The following is a 24,744-nucleotide window of genomic DNA, read 5'->3' on the forward strand; positions in this document are numbered from 1 at the left end:
CAGGATGGGATTTACTCTAAAAGGGTAGTTAGTTTAGCTTGATTAGCCAGCTTTTTTTTTTTTTTTGTCAATTTTCTGCCTAAATCTTGAAGATATTCAAGCATTACATAAAAAGGTGTCATATTTGATAGGAAACATTACTGAAAATATGAATTGTGATAAAAAATATAAAAATATTGAATTAAATCTGCAACTATAGATAAAAAAAATATAGTGAATAAAACAATTTACTGAATACAAATTTTAATCACGCTCTTCTGAGCTTCATTTTAAAATCAGTATTTTTGTGAATATAAATAAAAACATTTAATGTCCCCCAAAACTTTTTATAGACATTTTATGTCTATTTTCAAACCTTTTTTAAACAAATGATTAAGTGGAGTAGAGAGTGAACAAGCAGCTTCTCCAAGTGTCCTGATGAACCGAGTCGCTGCGCTTTCCTCCGAGCGTTAGCGCTGTGATGCTACTCCGCAATGCTGCTTCAGGAGGAGGCGTGGGCTAGTCTTCTTCACCCTCCTGGTGTTGGAGCATCACTAGTGATAGGGGGAGGAGTCTTAATGAGTGGGTTGGGTAATTGGATGTGTAAATTGGGAAGAAAATGGGGAAAAAAACTTAATTTAAACTTCAGAGAAAGCCTCTCCACCCACACTGCAGTAGGATGTCCAGGTAACAGCCGACACTGATTTAAATCCTTTAAAGAGAACAGCATCTAATTTTATACATATTAGAGTTTGAGATGCTGCAACATCAATATGCCATGTAAGTAATTATCTTAGAGTATTACATCAAATAGAGAAATGCAATACACAATACTGAATTAAAACTAAAATAATATCATAATGTCGTGCTCTCCGGCAAATATTTTACATTTTAAAAGAGTGTAAGAGACTAAGAGACGGATTAAAAACGGATTAAAGAACGAAAAAAGTTCACTCATGTCCCCCTTAATCCAACACAAAGTCTTCCACGGACCCCCGGCCCCGAAAAAAAAAAACATTTCCCACCCCTTTCCTCGGCCGGGTCAGGCTCAAGAAAATGTTCTGTGATAGGCGTCTGTTTTTTTTTTAAAACTCACACTGTTCTTATTTCTCATTAAATATCTACTAGAGACAGATTATATCTGTACAGTATCATTTATTCCACTTCAGTCCTGAATATATGGAGTGCATTATATCTCCTTATGTTTTGCTGCGTGCTCGGACTGCACTGCACGCTCTGACCAATGAGACGTTTTCACCCCGGATTTTTTTTTAGTTTTTACCCCAGAATTTCTGCTGCCCCACACCACGGCTTCTCCGCTGCATACGCAGACCAGGAGCGCCGCTACTGCACAAGCCGGCCCAGTGAATTTCTATTTGCCTAAAAACAAACAAAAAAGTTTGTTCAGAAAGTATTTTATATTGTTAAACACTGTTAATTACATTAGAGTAGAGGAAAATCATTGTAAATGATGTTACTGTTCTTGGTCTATTTGGGTTTAAGTTGTGCAGTGCATAGCCCTATTACTGATTTTGTGTTTTTGCACTTGGGCTATAAGCTCAATATAAAATAGTTTGTTTGTTTAGAAATTATTTTTTATTTTTAAACCATGTTAAATTATATTAGATTAGAGGACATTCATTCAGACATCATTCTTGTAAGCTAGGCTTTTTGTAACTGATTTAGCCCCTACTGTTGCCACATTACCCCTTACATTTTATTATATAAATCAGTTTTGAAGTGCCTGCAAGTTTTTTTTTTATCATGTATAACATTACTTTTAATGTCAGACAGAAGCAGCTTCATCATGGCAATACATGCTAGACACTATTTAAGATTAGTTTGCTAGCAGGAATAATCTTGTTTTTTTACACCATCAAGAAATAATACTTACCGCATTTAGATGGTTCCTCGAGCTTGATGTGCCGCCATGATATGCTAGTTGAATATCACATATTTGGCACACTGCCTTTGTCTTGTCTACACTCAATTTGAAATGCTTCCAAACAGCTGAGCTTCTCTGAATTTTGCCTCTCTTATACCCCCATTAACCTGAACGGAAGTGTGATGTTAGAGCGAGGTGGAGCTCTGAAAAGAGGAAAAAAAAAAACGAAAAAATTAAAAACCGAATACTGAGTGAATATCCCAATACCCGAATATTCAGGTCCAGCCCTACTTTAAACTACCCCAACAAATAGCACTTACTAATTACTATGGAAAGGTCAGTGCCGCTGTTAGAGCACCAACTGTGACATTAGTTCCAGTAGACACTTTTTTAAAATCTAAATTTCATTTAGCAAAACACACAAAAAATCATCAGACTCCTCTTCACCTTTCTTCATTTATTTAGCTTTATTAATATGAACCTAATTTAAAATAAAATAAAACAATAATTATCAATAATAACAGTAGGGAATAAAGATAACAGTAATTAAAATAAAGGTTCTGGAAAAAAATTACAAAATCATCTATATAAAATATTTACATACTTATATACCAATTCTCCCTCCCACACACACACACACACACACACACACACACAGATACACATACACACATCAAATCTCTGTTACACACAGGGTTAATCTATCTTACACAGACGCACTGAGGAGCCATAACCAACCCAAAACCCTGCATAGAGGGGCTGAGTGAAGGTGGTGTAGAATGTGTGTAAGTGTGTGAGAGTGTGTGAGTGTGTGTGTGAGGGTGAGTGTGTGTGTGAGGGTGTGTGTGTATCAGAGGAGACTCTGTAGAAGGACAGAGTGCCGGAGGGACAGTCCACATACACTCCTACTCTCCTACAGCCGGAGGGAGGAGTGGAGAGATCAGTTCTGTTATTATTGTGATAAACAGAGTAACTGTTATCAGAGCATTTCAGACTCCAGGAGTTTATATTCCCTCCAAACCCACAGTCTGATCCTCCTCCTTTCCTGCTGATGGTTTTATAACTCAGAGCTACAGCAGCTTCTCCTCCTCCTCCGCTCCACTCAGCCTCCCAGTAACAGCGTCCAGTAACACCAGTAACACCAGTAACTCTCTCTCTACTCAGAACCTGCTGACACCAATCAAATCTCTCTGGATGATCAGGATACGACTGCAGCTCCTCTCTAAACTCCACCCTCCTGTTCTCCTCACTCAGAGAGAGATTACACTGCGCTGTGTTCAGATCCAGAGTGAAATCACAGAACCCTGAACACAACAACACACACAGAGTGTATTTAGTGTGTGTGTAGTGTTATATTTAGTGTGTGTGTAGTGTTATATTTAGTGTGTGTGTAGTGTTATATTCAGTGTGTGTAGTGTTATATTTAGTGTGTGTAGTGATATATTTAGTGTGTAGTGTTGTTATATTTAGTGTTATATTTAATGTGTAGTATTATATTTAGTGTGTTGTGTTATATTTAGTGTTATATTTAGTGTGTAGTGTTATATTTAGTGTGTGTAGTGATATATTTAGTGTGTGTTGTTATATTTAGTGTTATATTTAGTGTGTGTTGTTATATTTAGTGTTATATTTAGTGTGTAGTGTTATGTTTAGTGATATATTTAGTGTGTAGTGTTATATTTAGTGATATATTTAGTGTGTAGTGTTATATTTAGTGTGTAGTGTTATATTTAGTGTTATATTTAGTGTGTGTAGTGTTATATTTAGTGTGTAATGTTATATTTAGTGTTATATTTAGTGTGTTATATTTAGTGTTATATTTAGTGTGTAGTGTTATATTTAGTGTGTGTAGTGTTATATTTAGTGTGTAGTGTTATATTTAGTGTGTAGTGATATATTTAGTGATATATTTAGTGTGTAGTATTATATTTAGTGTTATATTTAGTGTGTAGTGTTATATTTAGTGTTATATTTAGTGTGTGTAGTGTTATATTTAGTGATATATTTAGTGTTATATTTAGTGATATATTTAGTGTGTATTAGGGATGCAACGGTTCTCTGTATTTTATTGGTCTGTTTGGTTTGATACACCCGGATGGACGGTGGTATTTGGGTGCGCACTAACAGAGTGAACAAACGCTCTCCCGCTGTACATGCCCCGCCCATGGCCAGGGGGAGGGGCTGCTGAGCGCGTGCTGGGGGACTGCGCCGTCACACTGTGAAGATTCACCAGCAGCTCATATAAGAGAAGAGTAATGTTATTTTATTCTCTATTCTCTTTATTGTTTATGTAAAAACTGGGTTTACAACACTGAATATTAATCAAGCAATCAACCATTATTTACACTGGAGGGGGATCCTCATTTACAATGCAGCTGAGCATTTACAGTTTAAAACAGATACAAAATATAAAAAAAGTAGAAATAAAAACTGACATTTACTCTACACGAATAAAATATATACGTAAAAAAGGAAAAATAGGAAATTTGAAAAAGATTACAAAAAAGACACATAAAAAGTAAAGAATTATATTTTATGAAGAAAAAATAACAGTAGTGAAAATAAAGTAAAATGATAAGAAATTATAAAATTAAAATTAATAAACTAAGAACATGGGAATCATGGAAAAAAATAAATATATAATATGATATTGTTATTTATATAAACTATTTTAATAAATAAAATAATAAAAATAAACAAAATAAATAAGTAATATAAAATATAAACTCATTAAAAAAACTAATTGAAATCAACCACAGGCTTTCTGAATAAAAAGCCTGATATTAATTAAAGTTTCAGTTTCAGTTAGTTTCAGTTTCAAAACATGGAAATAGATCACCAAAACCTCAAGCTATTATTTATATATTATTTATATTTAACTTTTCTGCACTCATCTTATTTTAGTTTTATATTATTTGATGTCTCTCTTGGTTATATGACAGTGGTGTTTTTATATTGAGTTTTATATCATGGTTTTGCAGTTTAAACTAAACTTGATCCGTCGTTATTTATTAAAACAATTTTTCTTTAAGAAAACAGAGGTAATCCCACGCCGTGCGGACGCTGCCAAACTTCGCTACGTGTGCCTGCAGCTTTTTAGAGCGCTGGACGAGATTTTATTTAATGAATTAATATATTTTATATTTTAATAAATCTGCCCTGGTGATAAGAAACGAACGCTAACATATAGCTTTATATTTCTGTGTATTTCAAATGTTTGTGAAATAAAATAAATTCCTGTTCAGTCAAAGTGCTTTCCTCTTTTAATTTTTTGTTTCTAAAACTCCAGCATTTGAGTGAGAATAAGCATCTGTTAAAATTCTCAAACAGCAGAATGCCTATAACCATTGGCGTAGGAACCGGGGGGGATATTAGAAACAGGTGGATTTGTCCCCCCCCAAAAATGATATTAATGAGGAGACAGACCGGACCAATCACGGAGCCGGTTCAGGAATTAAGTTCCGCCTCTCAGGAGAAACAGCCAATCAGCTTGCTGTTTTTGCGGCGCGTGGAGGTGTCAGTATGTTGGTGGGGGGAAGCCCCTCCCTCGCTGTGAGATTTAGCAGCGGGATCGGCTGCAGCTGATTTTAAGATATGGATATACGGTGATTTTTTTTTTCTAAAAGAAAGGTAACGGTATCTAATCATGTAAACTGTGATGATATGTTTCTGATAGCTGGTTAAAAATACACGTCTCTGAATCAGCACACAGTTTAACCCACTGTGATTAATAAACTGCAGCTGTGTTAGTGAGTTAACTTAACTTTGGAATTACCTAGATTGGGGGTCAAGATTAAAGAAAAAAAAAAAACTATATACGTAATGTTCAGCTTGCCCTGTACCTGATCAGCTAATCACTATTACATTTTCAAACTGTTTATTAATTTAGGATTGCAGTTAGCTAGAAGCTGGATGTAGAGGATAGACAGAATTTAGTACAACACTGGGTAATGTTGGTGGTTTAAAGCAGTTTCTTAACCCTGATCATCACTGCCCTAAAACTGTGTTTTCCATCAGATCCAACTGATCAGCTAATAAACAATCATTTATTGAGTTAACCTGTTAAAATCTCTTAGCCCCCTATGGATCCTAAATGAATCATTATGTATATTCAGCAGTTTATTAAACACATCATACCACCACTTACTTTATTAAAGTGCCTTTAAACAGAGGAAGCTGTAGAATATGCAGAACAGTGTTAATATGCAGTGGAATATGTAAGAACAGGGTTAAGAAACACTGATCTAACCTGACTTCTGTTCATATGTAGTTCACAGTAAGACCACATGTCCTGACGTTTATATTAACTTCTGACAAAAATCTCTAGGAAACGTAGTTACATTCTCTCAGTAGAAAGAAGTGTTCTCAGTAAAAACAAATTAAAAGCGCAGGAACCAAAGAAAATGTAAATATACAACAGAATTGACATACAATACATAATAATAATAACCAATACTGTTATATTATTTTAAATATTAGGTGATAGCTGATCAGTTTTTGTAGTATGTATATAATTCAGACATTGCATGCATAATTTTTTTCTAACAACAGTAAATGTAATGTGGAGTAACATGTTTAGGCTGTAAAATCACCTTTTATTGGATGTAACTAATTATAAACAAAATACAGAAAAAAAAGATTATTTGTGATAAAAAATAATTCCACAAATGTTGTTCTAGGAAACTATAGTGTGGGCTTTGGTTCATATTCGCAAATGTGTCCCCCCCAATATCAAGCCCGCTCCTACGCCCTTGGCTATAACTGCTATATTAAGCTACAGTTATTAAGTCTGTGTACTGAACATAAATTTAAATCCTTATAAATGTCAGATATAAATATAACTAATAATAACTTATAGTTACTGTGCAGATTTTAAGTATATTATATTTTATAGTTGATAGTTTTTTATATATTACTTTTATAGTATTTTATATATTTATATATTCTATCAGAGCAAATCAGCTCTGAAGATTTTAAATGCTGAAGATTTGAGGACTAATTAAACACTAATTAATTACCTGTTTTTGACTAATGGTAAGAATAAGTGCTCCTTTTTTATAATAGATATTGTGATTTGAATTAATCTGTGACTTTATTAATTGGCTCTGAAAGTGTGAGTAGGAGCACCTTGTTGATTTGAAATAGAAAGGGCTAAAAACGTGCTGCATGTTGGAGCTAGATAATATTAATATATATATCCAAACAGAACCGAAACCGTGGCCCAAGAACAGCGATACGAACCAAACCATGGCCACACTGTACCGTTGCATCCCTAGTGTGTAGTGTTATATTTAGTGTGTGTGTAGTGTTATATTTAGTGTGTGTGTGTGTTATATTTAGTGTGTGTAGTGTTATATTTAGCGTGTGTATAATGTTATATTTAGTGTGTTTAATGTTATATTTAGTGTATGTGTGTGCAGTGTTATATTTAGTGTGTGTGTAGTGTTAATTGAGTGTGTGTAGTGTTTGTGTGTATTGTGTGTGTGTTTATTGTGTGTACGTAGTGTACGTGTGTGTAGTGTTTGTATACAGTGTATGTGTGTATGTAGTGTGTTTGTATTGAGTGTATGTATTGTATGTGTATTTGGGTGTGTATTGGGTGTATGTAGTGTTTGTGTGTATTGATTGTATGTAGTCTGTGTGTGTGTGTGTGTGTAGTGTTTTTTTAGTGTGTGTGTGTGTGTGTGTGTGTGTGTATGCGAGTGTGTGTGTGTATTGTTTGTTTGTAGTGTGTGTGTGTGAGAGAGAAAGAGAGCTTACATTTTTTTAATCCAGGTTTGATTCGGATCTTCCCTCCATGTTCCACTCTAAACACACACACACACACACACACACAGATCAGCACAGTGTGAGATTTTTAGAAACTGATTTATAAAGAAATACTTTGCGTGAAAACGAGTGAACATTTGAGAGAGCGGAAATTAGTGACCTCATGTGGTAAAGTACGGAACTGCAATGCACACTGCATAAAATCAGATTAAAAACGGAAGATTAACTTCTCTAAATAAGATAAAATGGCAGTTTCTTGTGGGCTTGCAGAAAAGGGTTAAACTTTACTAAAGTATGTTTTTTGCATTCATATTCATACCTGAGTGTACTCCTGTCACAACAACTGTTTTTATTGGACCATACATTTTCAAGGAATTGTTGTGCAAAAAGTATTTTATCATGATTTAAAAATTATTTTATGCCACTGGTCATTAGAAAACTTCAAAAATGTTAAATGTAACAAAGGCAACATTTTTAAATAAAGCCAACAAACCAACTCAATCACATTAATGGGATCTCTTTAGAAATTAAGGGCTCTATTTTAGTGATCCGTAGGTGAGCTGTCAGCCGTGCACCATGTATCATGAAATAAACCAATCACCATGTCACTTGCCATTCCCTATAAGAGCCAGGTGCGGTCTGACTTTGGCATATTGCTATTTAAATGGCACAGCTGCCTGGACTTGTCCAATGTTTTTCATCCGCGTAGATATATTCAAATTCACCATTGCTGTTTAAACAAGACAGGTGAAGAGCATGAAAATACACTGTTGGTGGGAGTAAGATAGCAATAAGCATCAAGACCACCTTGCACAGGGTGTAGGTTATGGCCATAAGTGTTCAGAAAGGATTCTGGTTTTGCAGTCACTGATTATTTTTACCATAAAGACATGGGCTGGTTGCTGGGGTGCTTGACTCTCAGTGTGTATAAAGTTAGTGGGGATCAGTTTTTATCTTGTAATTTTTCTCCTGACTCGATGCTCAGGGCAGCTCTCCATCACTGGCTCCATGACCAGAACCAGCTAAACTTTTCCACCTGTTCTGGAGTTAAAACCTAAACCTTGGTTCTTTTTACCAACAGAAAGATGAGCCAAAACAGAATTACAGTGAAGTACTTGGCATTCAGTGCAGATAGCTTGGGCATAAAAAAATTAACAGTGGCTGTGTAAACAAAAATAAGACAGAATGACAGAATGAAGGTTACATGCTGCTCCACCGTGTTTACCTGGTGACTACAACTATATTTATTACAGGTCCCACAATGCAATGTGTTTCACAGAATTAACCCGTAACTTTCTCAAACTTTGCTTTCCTGTGAGGCACAGCGCACACACAGGAAAGAGCATAACAGGCAATATCGAGAGTGACAAAAATGTACAACATGTACAACAATATTTATCTTACAATATGTTGATAACATAATTATTAGTTCAGACCTACCCGAGTTTCTCCAGTTTGCAGTGTGGATCCTCCAGTCTGGCAGAAAGCAGCTTCACTCCTGACTCTCCTGGGTGGTTGTAGGTCAGATCCAGCTCTTTCAGGTGGGAGGGGTTTGAAATTAGAGCTGAAGCCAGAGAGCAACAGCCTTTCTCCGTGATCATACAACCAGATAATCTGCAGACAGAGCAAGAGAATTTGTGAGTGACAGAAAAAAAGAAAGAAAGAAACACAACATTGCAGACTGAGGAAGATAAGGCACTTTGATATTAGTAAGTCTCTTTTTTTAAATAACACTTCAAAATCGAAAAAAAAAATAGAAAACTAAACTTTATCGCTTTGACACAGATTAACAAATTCATGAAACCCAAACCTCAACAGTAAGCATCTCTGTGAATACGGCATTAGCATTGATGTGGACCAAAGAATTGAGTTCATATTAACTTTTGCTAAAATTGTTTTTGCTTGTGCATCACAACTTGTGTGATATATCTCAAATGTTCATTCAAGTTGGACATTCTTTAGACAACTGCAGAAGACTCGTATTTGTTTGTTTGTTATACTCTGACTTTCTTTAAACACTTTTTCTTGTGTGATTTGTTATCATCATTGTAAACACCTGAATATTTACACATTTATACATGTAGAATTTCTAGTGGTGTCAATCGAATCCAATTAAACATGCCAAAATTCTGTGATTAATCACACTTGTTTTTCATAAGACGCAAGTTTTTATAGTGGATATTTTATGGAGTGAATTTTGTGCCAAACGGTTTACACAAAAAAATTAAATCCGCAATCAAAATGTTAGGCTAAGGTCAAGCATTATAAATATAAAGAGCTCATCATGAGCAAAGGAAGGGAACTTAGAGGAACAGACCTGGGAATTAACAACCCATTCCCCCGTGAAATCCTTGACAGACGCAGAAAAATGTTTGCTGAGGAAAGAACTCATAAAAGAAGGGAAAAAGCGTTGTCGCTGTCAACAAACTTTATGTTGATGGACAGCTATATCGTGACAAAAACATAACTCCCTGGCTGTTCTAAATTTCTTTAACTGTAACTAAAAAGCGGTCTCTCTCTCTCTCTCTCTCCGGGCACTTACGTTTGTGCACTCTCTGTCTCTCTCTCATCTCGATGTCTAATATATAGGTCAATACTCAAATAACCTCATAAAATTGATCCATAATGTATATATATATATATATTTCCCCTAAACTTTCCTTTCTCTCTCGTTCTTTCTCTTTCTTCCACTCCCACTTACTCGGGTCATTCTCACAAAATCCTGATTCAGAGGACATCCAGTATGAAATTTTTCAAAATGCATTTAACGACAAATTTCCTTTTGAGGATTTAAGATTAAGGTCAGAACATTTGTTCCATTTTATTGCATATTTTATTAGCATTTTATAGATGAAGTCCACAAAAATGTATCATTACCGCAATTTGATATGACATCTAATATATGAAAAATGCACATTTTTTAATCAAAGTTAAGCAGTTCAGTTTATTCACAGTTAAGCAAGGGTTTAGGAAGACTTATTAGCTTACACTTACACACAATGCAACATTATGAAAAGAATGTTTATTTTCAAGAACATTTCATATTATTTAAGACTATTTACAATGCAAACATTTGTATATCAAAATAATCTTTCATGTAGACTACAGCACCTTCATCAATAAAACAGCTCATTTAACTATTGGAAACCATTCAACAAATGTCAAAGAAAGACCTCTCAGAAACTCTGAAATCTTGTCTATCTTTATGCACCATCTAGCATTGTATGCCTACTAAGACCACTAAGACCAACTTTTATTTTTAGTCATTTACGTAGTTTTTTTGTGTTTTGCCCATATGTCAGGCATATGTCAGTGCTGTAATATCTGGCTGACTTTTTTTCCTCCATTGCTTTTTCTTTTCGTCATGGTACTTTTTGGTTTTTACTTTTTCAGATCACATGTTGTCTTTATTTTCCCACTGGAAATGGCAAATATGAAATTATGATATCCATTCCAGTTTTTGTTTAATTCCTTAGAATGGACTGTACACAAATAATATCATGTGAAAGTAACTCCAACTGGAACAACTGTCTGTGTCGTTGAGTATGTGTGTTTGTTTTTCTAAATGTTGTAATTCTTGCTGTAAATGTTCTCCCTAAACTTTGACAGCCTTGCTTTTGCTGCTGCCTTTCTTTTCTCAATAGCCACCTGCCTGTAAACAAATACACATCGCATATTACAATAAAATATATCAAAGATGGAAAAAAGCTCTAGTTATGTGGTCTAACATCTAATTCTGTGTACGGAATTAGATTTATTGTCAGGCCAGATAAGACTAAACATTAGTGACCTCAACTGGTGGTTTGCAATAGCTAAGTTAGAATGGTCTACTGGAGAAAATGTTCAGGGTAACGCTCATGTTATGACAATAAGGCAGTAAAAAGGCATCTGTATTATGCTTCCTAATTAAATTCTCATTACCCAAACAGTGCATCTCATTACCGCAACAGGTATTGAAATGTAGCGGTAAGTGAGAATTCGGTTGGAGGATGAGTGACTTTAAACTTTTATGCTAACTGTAAAGGCACCATGAGGCCTAGATCAAGTTTCACTTACAGTGTCCATTTAGACCTTAATATACTATAATATAATCAAAAATACAAACTGTAACTTCAAACTGTAGGCTCAAAACTCGATATATCGGTAATGACAATGAAAAAGTCGTGCAGACAAGTTGATGAGCAATCTTTTAACTTTTATCCAGAAACATAAGAGAAGAACTGCTTACATGGTAACCATCTTGAGTGTCATGGCCAATGTCTTCCCTAATGTTGAAAACGCCTTGAAAATTTAAGTTCCTTGTGGATTTAAACAATGATTGAAAATTGTTGCGGAGGATGAGAAAATTAGTGTTGGACACATTCCTTTTCTTTATTAATTTTATTGTTTTTACTTTTCAATGTAAATCGTTTATTTTTATTTACTAAAAGTGTTTATAGTATGAAATGCATTTAAGTATTTTTTTTAAATGTTTAAATATTAAAATTTCCAAACAATGTACTGAAATTCTGATACGGACATGTTGCGGAAATGAGAATTTTACTCTAAAATGTAAAAAATTACAAAAATGATATTTATAATGTTCATTTTTAAACATGTGCAAGATAGACCAAAGGACGTTGTTTATGATTCTATATTTTTTATTTTGTTAATATTTACTTGTTTATTAAAATTCCTCATGCCACCTCATCCATCCATCCATTACGCGCAAATACACACGCACCCGCAAATATAAAATGCATGCACATTAATCCTTTCACAGAATCCCATAAAAATCACAAGGAACCACTTAGCAATAACTTAATGCATGCAACGTCTCAATGTCATAACATGTATGTCACACCAAATCCAACACTTTTTGTCTTATGTTATGTCTCTTCTACTTTGTTTGCATTTAATCACTCATTTCTGTACTATCTCTTTGCACCAACCTCTATTTTATTACTACTATATATCCCAGATTCGAAAAATGCATTTTTGTTTACACTCCATCCCCCAAACACCAGAAAATATCCTCAAACATCTGCACACTCATATCATATCATTGATAAACATTATTAATCCGTACACCACAACATGTCTTCACTTAAATTTATAAACTAGAACATTCGTGGTATCGGGACACAGATTAAGCAAGCCAAGGTACTAAACCATCTCACTTCACTAAAGGCAGACATTTGTTTACTACAAGAAACACATCTATCAGAAACAAATCATCATAAGCTCAGATCACCACAATTCACCCATATATTCTCAGCCTACTATAACTCCAAACAAAGAGGAGTATCAATACTAATAAACCAAAAAATCCCCTTCACACATAACACCACTATATCAGACACAGGTAGATACATCATAATTAACATCAACATCAGCAACACACCCTTAACAATAGCAAGTTTGAATGGCCCCAACATTTATAACCCATCCTTCTTTCATGAGTTTTTCAACCATATAAACAATATATCAGATTCCACAATTATAACTGGAGGAGACTTTAATTCAACCATTGACCCATGTATAGACAGATTAACTATGGCACACAATACACGTTACTGGCATTCAACAGATATCATTAAACAATACATGACAGACTTAGGGCTCAGCGATGGTTGGCGCCTCAAAAACCCAAACACTAAAGAATTTTCTTTCTGTTCTCCAGCCTACCACTCATATTCTCACATTGATTATTTTTTAACCAGCAATTCTATTATAGCTAATTTATCAGAAATAAAATATCACCCTATAATAATCAGTGACCATGCTCCAGTTTCACTTATATGGAACATAAATCCACTACATAAAACTTTTATCTGGCGACTAAATACCTTGTTACTTACAGACCCAGAATTTGACAGCTACATCAAAAAAGAGTGGGCATCTTTCCTAGAAATAAATGATTCTCCAGAAACCACACCAACAATACTATGGGAAACTGGGAAAGCAGTGCTAAGAGGCAAAATCATCTCTTACTGTTCCTGTAAGAAGAAGTAAGATACAGAAAATTAGTCTAATCTACAACATCAGGGAATTGTCAAATGAAATGATAAAAAACCCATCAGATAAAATTAAAAAAGAGTTAAATGAATGCGAATCACAGTATAATGAACTTATAAACAAGAGGACTCAAGTTTTAATACAACGACTAAGATATAAACAATTTAATCACAACAACAAATCTGGTAAATTCTTAGCTAACCAAGTAAAACATAACAAAGAAAAAAACAACAATCCCATCAATCTAAGATGAGACCAGACTAATCAGGCAAACATGAAATGAAATTATTCAAGTATTTGGGAAATTCTATAAAAATCTATACTCACCAGAACACGATCCAGACCCAATAGATATTCACACTTTCCTCAATAATATACATACCCAAACTAACTGAAGAACAAAAAAGCATATTAGAAAAGCCAATAACATCAGAAGAACTCCATAAAGCCCTCCGTAAGATGCCTAATAACAAAGCACCAGGACCAGATGGCTTTCCCGCAGAATTCTACAAGCACCTCTGGTCAATATTTGGCTCAATGTTCAGTAGAGTAACAGCAGAAATTAAACACAATAAGAGACTACCAACAGAAATGAATACAGCTACAATATCACTCCATCTTAAACCTACAAAGATCCTACCTTACCATCCAGCTACCGTCCACTGTCACTAATTAACACAGACACAAAGCTAATAAGTAAGACATTTGCTACCAGACTGGAAACGGTTATCCCATCCCTCATACATCCTGATCAGACCGGCTTCATCAAAGGCAGACAATCAGTTACCAACATGTGCAGACTACTCAATCTGATACATCACACAACAGTCCATAAGTCAAAAACTGCAAGTCACTTTAGATGCAGAGAAGGCTTTCGATAAGGTTAATTGGAAATTCCTTTTCACTACACTACATTAACTAGGTTTTGGAGAATCATTTATAGAATGGATTAAAACTCTCTACACTTCACCCAAAGCCACAGTCAATACTAACGGACTAATATTACAGAATTTCACACTGCACAGAGGAACTAGGCAAGGATGCCCACTCTCTCCTCTGCTGTTCTCTATTTTCATAGAACCATTAGCAGCATCTATACGACAATGCCCAAATCAAAAGGTATCCATACCCACACTACCGAACAAAAAATCAGCCTTTATGCAGACAATATTCTACTATTTCTACAAAACCCACTCTCCTCAATTCCTCAGACTACACAAATAATTAAAACATTCTCTAAAATTTCAGATTATTCTATTAACTGCTCTAAATCCTCCGTTCTACCATTTAACATGAACTTATCAGACACACCAGTTCAGTCACTCCCTATCCCTATGTGCCCTGAACACATCACATACCTGGGCATTAAAGTTCCCACCCAGCTGTCTGAGCTGCACACACTTAATTTTAGACCACTACTCACAACCATCAACAATGATATCCAACGCTGGATGAACCTACCACTATCCTACCAATATCCACAATCAAAATGACAATATTACCTAAATTAAACTACCTCTTCTCAATGATTCCCATCCAACCTCCACCTACATGGTTTAAAACCTTAGACGCTGTAAGGCTATTCCATGGGGTACCCTAATTGTCTTTGCACACCTCCGCTCTTCACCTTGAGCATCGTGTTACAAGTACCATTGTTAATCTAATTAAGTCTGAAGCCTGACCAAAAGGCAGTTGACACCTCTTGCTTGAAGATGTCTACTGAGCTGAAGAATCTTTTAAATGCTGGATCTGAAATGTATCTTGTTAATATGAAATGTGAATGTCTTTGTGTTTGGTATCATTTTAATGGTCTCAGTGTGAGAAGTACAATGGTCTCAGTGAAGAAATGTTAAAGATAGCCTTAATAGAACATCTCTGAACTTTGGGAGAAATGTCTCCATTCTAAAGAGACACTCCCCTTCCTGCTCCTGATGAGTTTAGGATTGTCCCGTGATGATCAAAGGCCATGATGAACAAATGGTTGTGATAGTCGGTAAATAGTGCCAAATTCTAATTTCCATGTGAATATGAAGTGTATTGTTCTGGTTGGATATTTAAGGAAAGCACAAAGACCTACTCTCTGAGTTTTTCTGTAACCAAGAGACCTCCCATGCTTTGCATGTAACCTCTATTTCAAATATACTATGCAATATGCTTAAATGCTATCTTGTTTGACTTGGTCTTTTAAACTATTTTAAGGATATTGTTATGTTGTTTCATCCGGCTAATTAGTTCATAATAAACTGTTAATCATAAATCTGTAGTAATTACTTTGTTGAGTCTTTTCTAATAGGTCTTAGAGCCGAAGAGCTCTGTAGTCTGAGATTCTTTGAGTCTCTAGATTTTCATAGTTATATAGTGAGTTTCACTGGGTGCTATACTAAACTCTTAACCGCTGAGGGGAATATGAAGTTTGAGTGTTATGTCCTGTAACTGTTAATTTAGATTAAGTTCTGGACCGCTGAACATCTCAACCTAGGTGCCGGGCTGTTTTCACATGTTATGTAGTTTTGTTGGCTATGCCACACTCTAACCTCTGAGGGAAATAGATAAGATTGAGTGTTATGTTCTGTAACCGCTAGTATAGACTAAGTTCTGGACCGCTGAACATCTCAACCCAGGTACCAGGCTGTTCTCACATGTTATGTAGTATTGTTGTTTAGCTTTTATGCCCATATCTCCTATCACTGAACTATTTAACAAGACCTAGTTTTATTAGATAGACTCTAATCTTAGTAGATGTGCTACCATTAATAGTTAACAGTTAATTTTTACCTAGTTGATAATTATAAATGGAGTCAGATTAGTTTAAATTAGTGTCTCACCTAAGTCTCATCTAAAAGTACCGGATAGACGGAATACGCATTAGGAGGACAAGGCATAGGCCTGTTGACTCCTCCCCTACAACGCAATCATCTCTAAATTCTACTGGAAAAAAAAAACACCCAGACTCAAATTAACCACATTACAAAGAACTCAGGGAGGCCTAGAAGCTCCAAATGTCCAACAATACCTCTCTGCAAACCAATTAAAGTACATTATTAAATGGATAAAACCAAATCAAACTGATGAAATATGGAGAGAAGTAGAACAAACATAAATTAATGAAGACTTACCATTTATTAGCACAACAATCAATCCCCACCCTTGTTTCAAAAACCCAATGATATCATCGACTCTGAGAGCTTGTTGGAAAATTCACAAGAACACAAACATTAGACTTGCACCCACTAAATACTCATCCATATGGCACAACCCCGACTTCCCCGCAATCAAAAAAAACTCAAAACTACAAAAATGGAGAGAAAAAGGTATTACACATTTACACCACGTTCTACACAACAATAACTCGGCTACTTTCTCACATTTAACCCAGGAATGTAGCATTGAGAGGAACCAGTTTTTGGAATATCTCCAACTTGGATCTATGTTAAACTCAAAAATCAAAGATTACGCAATACTAGAACTTAGCCCACCAATTTCAGAATTCTTTAATATCTCTTCCTTAGACAAAATTCTATCAAAAATATATAGGCTTTTATTCAAATTAGACCAAACAGTCACTATCCCAATAAAAAATGGGAAGAAGATATCTTAATTACCCCCAATGCTGATTTCTGGAGAACATTATGGAAAACACATTCACCATGACTAACAATACTAACCTCCACCTTATACAATATAAAGTAATTCACAGGGTTCACTACACTAAGCAAAAGTTACATAAAATGGGACTAGTAAATTCAGAAATCTGCATACACGGCTCACTAAACACTCCAAACTAGGCTTGTCCCGATCCGATATTTGGATCGGATCGGCCGCCGATATTTGCAAAAAATGCGTATCGGTATCGGATTGGAAGGCATGAGAAAATGCCGATCCAGACTCCCGATCCAGTTTTTTTTTTTTTTTTTAAAGTCCGATCCGGGTTTTCCAGCGCACCATTTAGATAATCCATTCCAGTTTTTGCTGTGTTTTCGCCAGTAAGAGTAAAATCCGGTCCGCATTTTCCAGCACACCTTCAGCACACGAGCATAGCATCTCCCCAGACCGGGAAAGATGAACTCCGGTCAGACCGGCTGGAGGCAGGGTTAGCTCCCTTTATGAGGAGTTTTTTTCTTTGAATTTAATAAAGTTTTCTCTCTTAACATTATGATGTTTGCTTGTTGTGTTTTTAGTGTCATTATGCTTATTGTAGTATCATATCTCAACTAGTGGGTAAATTTCACAATTATTTGCAAATAAAGAAGTTTATAAAACATGTTATGTTTCTTATTTATGCAGCTAAAAGGTAAAACTGTGTGAAACGTAGCTTAGTTTGTTAATTTAGCTTTGATGGCTTATACAAAATATTTATTATATTATGGTTACATTACTAACACAGGAGCAGGCTGACACCTGAGCATATTGAAATGCTCGTCTTTGTAAAAAAGAATCTCCCCATCATGCTCGGACTGCAGGAGGGGCAAACTGTTTTGGGGAGTAGAAGGCATTTTGCTTTTAAATAGTTTACAGTATTTGCACTGATTTTTTTTTAAGCTTTGGTTTACACTTGTTCAAGAGCACTGTTGAGTACAGCAGTCAAGAGTACTGATGCTGTTAATAGACTATTTTCTACTCAGGTTGTGTGTTTTGCTTTTTTAATACAATTTACAATATTATTTGCACTTATGGCTTTTTAAGCCTTGGTTTACTGATGCAATTTCTATTTGTTATTTATTATTTTGTCTATTTTGAGTTTATTAATTGCAAAATAAACAGGTCAGTTTCTCCTTACCAACCATTGTGAATTATTCAAACACACCTTATTCAGCTGGCTACTTGTTATCAAGAGTAAAATGCTTTTCAACATGAGTTTGACAACAAAGTAAGTTGGCTATATAACTTTAAAACTTTAATACATGATCGGATAGGCCAGTATCGGCCGATATCGGTATCGGATCGGAAGTGCAAATAAATATCGGTATCGGATCGGAAGTTCAAAAAGCTGGATCGGGTCACAACATACTGCACGTAGGCATAAATGTTGACACATTATTCAAACATGTAATAGTCTGTGTATGACCTTATTGTCATATTTAAGATAATGTTTTCATTTTTGCCTTATGTCTATAGTGTTATTTACGAAAACACAGATCATTTCCATCTTGGTATGGAAACTGGCCATGTTCGATTCTAGCTGTAAAAACGAATACCAGCGTATGCAGTTAGAAATGCAAATGAGAAGGAAGCACTAAGAGGAAGAATACAAGAACTGTAACACCATAAAATAATTTTAAAATGCAGTGTTCTTTTGTAAACATGAGGAATGAATATGCACGTTCTGCCCTGAGCCCAACCCGACGACCCAATTAAAACCCTCCTTTTTTTTAATTAAGTAGAGCGTTAAAACTGAGTTTTTTTGGGGGGAGCGGCTGTTTAAATGAGCAAAATCTGTTCAGAATGATGTTGAAGAAGACCTATTATTTAAAAAAATAAACTGTATTAAGAACAGATTTCCAAAAGATTAAAACACCAACAATGCGAAATGATCCACAAAAATTATATCTGAATGACCTTCCTCTAATCTAACCTAATTTATCATGGTTTAAGAATATAAATTACTTTCTTAACAAACGAACATTTTAATATTTAGCATATAGCCTGTCCAAAAACACAAAAAATGGCTGTTCCCTGCACACTCATTAAACCAAAATAACAATAACAATAATTTATAATTAATTTATTTTTAATTACTTAATAATTATTATAATTTATAAATATATAATTAACAATGTATAAGAATATAAAATACTTTCAGAACAAAAGATTTTTTTTTTAAGCATATAGCCTTATTTTATAGCCTTTATTTTAAGCGCATAGCACTTTGCACTTAACACACTCTACGAACGTGTTGTTTCTATCAACAACTAACTTGAATTAGCTCCATACCACTGACTGTCCTTTGCATTGGACCGAATTTAGCTCACTTTATGTAATGTTTCTGCTCACTTCAGAGGGCTCCATTTTGTTGGCTATTTAGCTACACACAGCTCTGCAAAACAAGTGCGTAATGCGGAGTGGAGGACTGCATGTGTGAGTTCGGGTCGGGAATCGGGTCAGGCTCGGGCTGATAATCTAAACTCTACTGCTGTGGAAGCTTGAATGATGCGCTGAAAATCATTTATTTTTATTTTTGCAAATCCTGAAGACATCACGAATAGAAAGCCTACTACCTGCTGACCAGCGTCGGAAAGCGGAGACGCCTCTGTTTACCAGTCGTAACTATAAAATAAAATATACTTAAAATGTGCACAGTAACTATTAGTTACTAGCTATATTTTTTCTGACATTTATAAGGATTTATATTTATGCTTTCTAAATGGATTTACTCCTATATTAACATAGCAGATGTTTTGCCGTTTGAGAATTAGACAGATACACCTGATGCTTATTCTCACTATTACTACACTTATTGTTTGTTTCTACTGTGTTGTGTAACTGCTACTGGCTGCTAAATTTCCTTCGGGATCAATAAAGTATCTATCTATCTATCTATCTATCATTCTCTCACATCGTGAAAGTGCAGTTTAGTGACAGTGCCACAATAATATGATAAAAAGATGAAAGGACAATTTAAACAAATAGAACATTTATTTAAAACAATAAACTTAGGTTCCTTACTGTATTAAATCTTTTTGCAACATAGTGACAGTGCCACACAGTGCCTTTTTAACTGTACCGCGGAGTTCACCTACTGTCGTGTGGAGCTTTTTAACTGTACCGCGGAGTTCACCTACTGTCGTTTGGAGCTTTTTAACTGTACCGCGTGTCACCTTTTTTCTCCTTGCAGTTGTTTCTCCCGGCCGTGGACGGGAACCAGTGGAACTTGTAGTTCTTTGGGCTAGAGATAACTGCTCTAGGTTGATACCCACTTTTACTTTACTTGGTTTTCTTTCAAAGCGAGTCACAGGAGTCCAGGGTGAGTTCCCAAGCACTTCTTTCATTTATTAGCAGTTCTAAGCACTCAAACATAAACGTAGCTAGCATTCAGAGAACAGAGGGGAGAGCCGTGGATGTAAACTCGCCTAACACGAGGTGGAGAGAGACAAAGCAGCAGCCACCTAACCCTAATTTGCTCCTAATCACACATTGCCGCTGCCTCCGCCAAACTGATCTAAACAAAAAATAGTGCGCTTCACATACATTTCTTAAAGGGACATGAACCCCAATCTTGTAACACACGGATCTTTTTAACTGTATCGCGGAGCTCACTTATTGTTGCGCGGAGTTGTTTTTTTTTTTTTTTTTTTTTTTTTTTCAGAGCCACGCCACCCCGGATTTCTGGCGGGGCACCGGAACGCTATCACCCCTGTATCTACAACCACATCATCCATATATCAACACTGCATGAATGTTCCTACACACACACACACGCACACAGTCACATAACAAATTCAACATTTAAGACATTTAGCTAATTTTATTTACTTTTTTTTTTTTGTTATTCTGTGTGTTGTTATGTTAGGGATGGATAAATGGAAAAATATAGGAAGCCATACTATAATAGTTTTTATATATTTTATATATATTATAATAACTTTTTTTTTGTTTTTTTTCAAGGGCACAACTTCTTCTTTTGTGTTTTTTTTCTATCTATCTTCTGTTCTCCTATATATTGTTTTCTATTTGGTTTAATTTGTATATATACATGCATCGTTATGTCCTCCCTCTGCACAGTGACCTCAGTTATCAGAGGTTTGTTTTAATACGAATAAAGTCTTAATGGTTCTCTGAAGAGGGGGGGTAGTGGCGGGCAAAATCAAAAATTGTCACAAATTCAAAAGAGAACAAATACATAGCAAATATATATGTTTAAATATACTTGGTTACTTTATTATCCTTTACAGTTATTTGAACATTATTTCAGTTTGGATTTTGCCAGTCTTTGCTTTTATTTTTGTGTTTTTGTGAATATTCTGTAGATTTTTTTGGATTTTTCTGTTAAAGACTTTTGCTTTTGGAATCTCTCTTTTGCTTTTGCTTTAGTTTTTTGCTTCTGAATGTGACTGACCACGCCCACCCTGCCAGTTTCAAGCGTCCTACCAAACACGGAGAGCGAACAGCTTTCAGTGCACAGCAGCAGCAGATACTTTAACAATTACATTTCATACAAACGTTCTGTTCAATGTTATATTATTCTCTGTTTCAATCCTTTAAAAAGCTCACATTAGCGAGATGTGCTAAATATTCATGCACAAAGTATGATAGTTACATAGTCAGTGAGCTAGTGAATTAGATAGTTACCCATTCAGTGAGCTAGTGAGTTAGCTAGTTACCTAATCAGTGAACTAGGAGTTACGTAGTCATTGAGCTAGTGAGTTAGCTAGTTACCTACTTTGTGCATGACAATTTAGCACGCTTATGTGAGCTTTTTAATGGAGTGAAACAGAGAATTATATAACATAATATAACATTAAACAGAACGTTTGTATGAAATTTAATTGTAAACACAATCCGCTGCTGCTGTGCACTAGAAGCTTTTTGCTCTCCGTGTTTGGAAGGACGCTTGAAATTAGCGGGGTGGGCGCAGTAAGTCTCAGTGGTCAGTCCAGAACCAGCTGACCAATGAAGGTTCAAGGGGAAGGCCTTCTTCTAAGCCCCGCCCACCTGTGAAAAGTGTGCCAAAACTCAGAAGAAAAAAACTAAAGCAGAAGCAAAGGAGAGATTCCAGAAGCAAAAGTCTTTAACAGAAAAATTTAAAAAACTCCACAAAAATTTCACAAAAACACAAAAATAAAAGTAAAGACTGGCAAAATCCAAACTGATAAAATTTTCAAATAACTGTAAAGTATAATAAAGTAAACAAGTATATTTAAACATATATATTTGCTATATATATTTTCTCTTTTGAATTTGTAACATACAATATGTGCTTTTGATTCCTAACATTTTGATTGCGGACTTTATTTTTTTGTGTAAAACTTTTGGCACAAACGGAGAGAGAGAGAGAGAGAGAAACAAATGGAGAGAGACAAAAACAAACAGAGAAATGGAGAGAGAGCAACAAAGCTCTGAGCTGGAAATCTGAACCGGATTGTTACAGCTGGACACCGCATTAAAGTGTTTCAGTCGTTTAACCAGAAAAGAAATCTGCATGTTGGGTGGAGGCGGAGCAGATTACGGCAGAAGTTGGGGTCAAACTTGGTGCCGAAATAAAACTTGGGTTAAAAAAATAGTAACGCATTACTGATTCCAACTTAACAGCGTATGTTAATGATTTAATGCTGACAGCCCTAATAATTTCAAATGAAAAATCACAGAAACACTGACCTGAGAATCTGCAGTTTACATTGTGAACTCTTCAGTCCAGCAGAGAGCAGCTCCACTCCTGAATCCTGCAGGTCATTGTTACTGAGGTCCAGCTCTTTCAGGGAGGAGTTTTCCAGGTTTAAAACTGATTCCAGATTTTCACACGTCTTTACTCCAAGATTACATGAAGCTAGTCTAAAAAAACAAGAATAAACAAATGATTTCAAAATAACTCAAAAAAGAAGAATATTTGAATGGATTGACAAAGAATAGAAAACAGAATTAAACTGTGATATGTATTATCTATTTTAAGAGCTGGTGTTTCTTTATACTGAGATAGTTAACATGCAGAAATCTCCACTTTATTTGTGATCAGCATGGGCATACAGTTCACCAAAAGCTCTGGGACAGATTATAATGAGTTAAAATAGGAAATAAAATGTTTAACAAAACAGAAAAACAAGCAAGGCTTTTTGGAGTATGTGAATTTATTCTATTTTCCAAGTTGAACTCTGGAAAAACATTACACCTTCTCCCACATATAACAGTGAGCTAGTGAGTTAGTTAGTTACCCACTCAGTGAGCTAGTGAGTTACCTAGTCAGTTAACTAGTAAGTTACATAGTCAGTGTGTTACTGAGTTAGCTACTTATCTACTCAGTGAGCTAGTGAATTAGATTGTTACCTAATCAGTGAACTAGTGAGTTACCTAGTCATTGAGCTAGTGAGTTAGCTAGTTACCTACTTTGTGCATGAAAATTTAGCACGCTAATGTGAGCTTTTTAATGCAATGAAACAGAGAATAATATAACATAATATAACATTGAACAGAACGTTTGTATGAAATTTAATTGTAAAAGTATCTGCTGCTGCTGCTGTGCACTGGAAGCTGTCCGCAAAAAACTAAAGCAGAAGCAAAGGAGAGATTCCTCAAGCAAAATTCTTTAACAGAAAAATGCAAATAAATTCCACAAAAAAATCACAAGAACACAAACATAAAAGCAAAGACTGGCAAAATACAAACTAAAATAAAGTAACCAAGTATATTTAAAATATTTGCTATATATTGTTTCTCTTTTGAATTTGCAACATACAATTTTTGCTTTTGATTCTTAACATTTTGTTTGTAAATTTTATTTTTTGTGTAAAACTTTTGGCACAAACGGAGAGAGAGAGAGAAAGAGAGAAACAAATGGAGAGAGACAAAACAAACAGAGAGATGGAGGAGAGAGAATCAAAGCTCTCTATCCAGGTCTGAACTGGAAGTCTGGACCGGATTGTTACAGCTGGACACCGCATTAAAGCGCTTCAGTCGTTTAACCAGAAAAGAAATCTGCATGTTGGGTGGAGGCGGGGCAGATTACGGCAGAAGTTAAACAAACTTGGGTTAAAAAATAGTAACGCGTTACTGATTCCAACTTAACACCGTATGTTAATGTTTAACTGCTGACAGCCCAAATAATTTTAAATGAAAAATCACAGAAACACTGACCTGAGAATCTTCAGTCCAGCAGAGAGCAGCTCCACTCCTGAATCCTGCAGGTCGTTGTTACTGAGGTCCAGCTCTTTCAGGGAGGAGTTTTCCAGGTTTAAAACTGATTCCAGATTTTCACATGTCTTTACTCCAAGATTACATGAAGCTAGTCTAAAAATCAAGAATAAACAAATGATTTCACAATAAACCCAAAGAAGAATATTTGAATGGATTGACAAAGAATAGCTGGGGTTTCTTTATACTGAAACAGTTAACATGCAGAAATCTCCACTTTATTTGTGATCAGCATGGGCATACATTTCACCAAAAGCTCTGGGACCGATTATAAT

At 35.2% G+C, this 24,744-nt stretch overlaps 1 protein-coding gene and 1 pseudogene across 8 annotated transcripts in view; both read right to left on the reverse strand.

Annotated features, from left to right (window-relative positions):
* The window catches only part of LOC111196704 (NLR family CARD domain-containing protein 3-like), a 124,074-nt gene that overhangs the window by 88,532 nt on the left and 10,798 nt on the right, over nt 1-24,744 (reverse strand). The window contains exons 8-12 of one of the 8 annotated variants that reach the window (XM_049477099.1): nt 24,413-24,565; nt 22,943-23,116; nt 9,074-9,247; nt 7,625-7,671; nt 3,032-3,168 (exon numbers count right to left, since the gene is read on the reverse strand). The exons of 5 other annotated variants lie outside the window; for them this stretch is intronic. In XM_049477099.1, coding sequence (XP_049333056.1) covers nt 3,032-3,168; nt 7,625-7,671; nt 9,074-9,247; nt 22,943-23,116; nt 24,413-24,565 — 685 coding nt within the window. Of the gene's footprint in view, nt 1-2,363; nt 3,169-7,624; nt 7,672-9,073; nt 9,248-22,942; nt 23,117-24,412; nt 24,566-24,744 lie in introns of those variants that run through there. 2 more of the 8 variants (XM_049477085.1, XM_049477100.1) reach the window with 2 other exon arrangements.
* LOC125801440 (zinc finger protein 239-like) overlaps nt 1-24,744 on the reverse strand; it is a 91,483-nt pseudogene that overhangs the window by 22,445 nt on the left and 44,294 nt on the right.

The sequence above is a fragment of the Astyanax mexicanus genome, chromosome 4 (genome assembly GCF_023375975.1).
Source record: "Astyanax mexicanus isolate ESR-SI-001 chromosome 4, AstMex3_surface, whole genome shotgun sequence".
Taxonomy (NCBI): Eukaryota; Metazoa; Chordata; class Actinopteri; order Characiformes; family Acestrorhamphidae; genus Astyanax; species Astyanax mexicanus.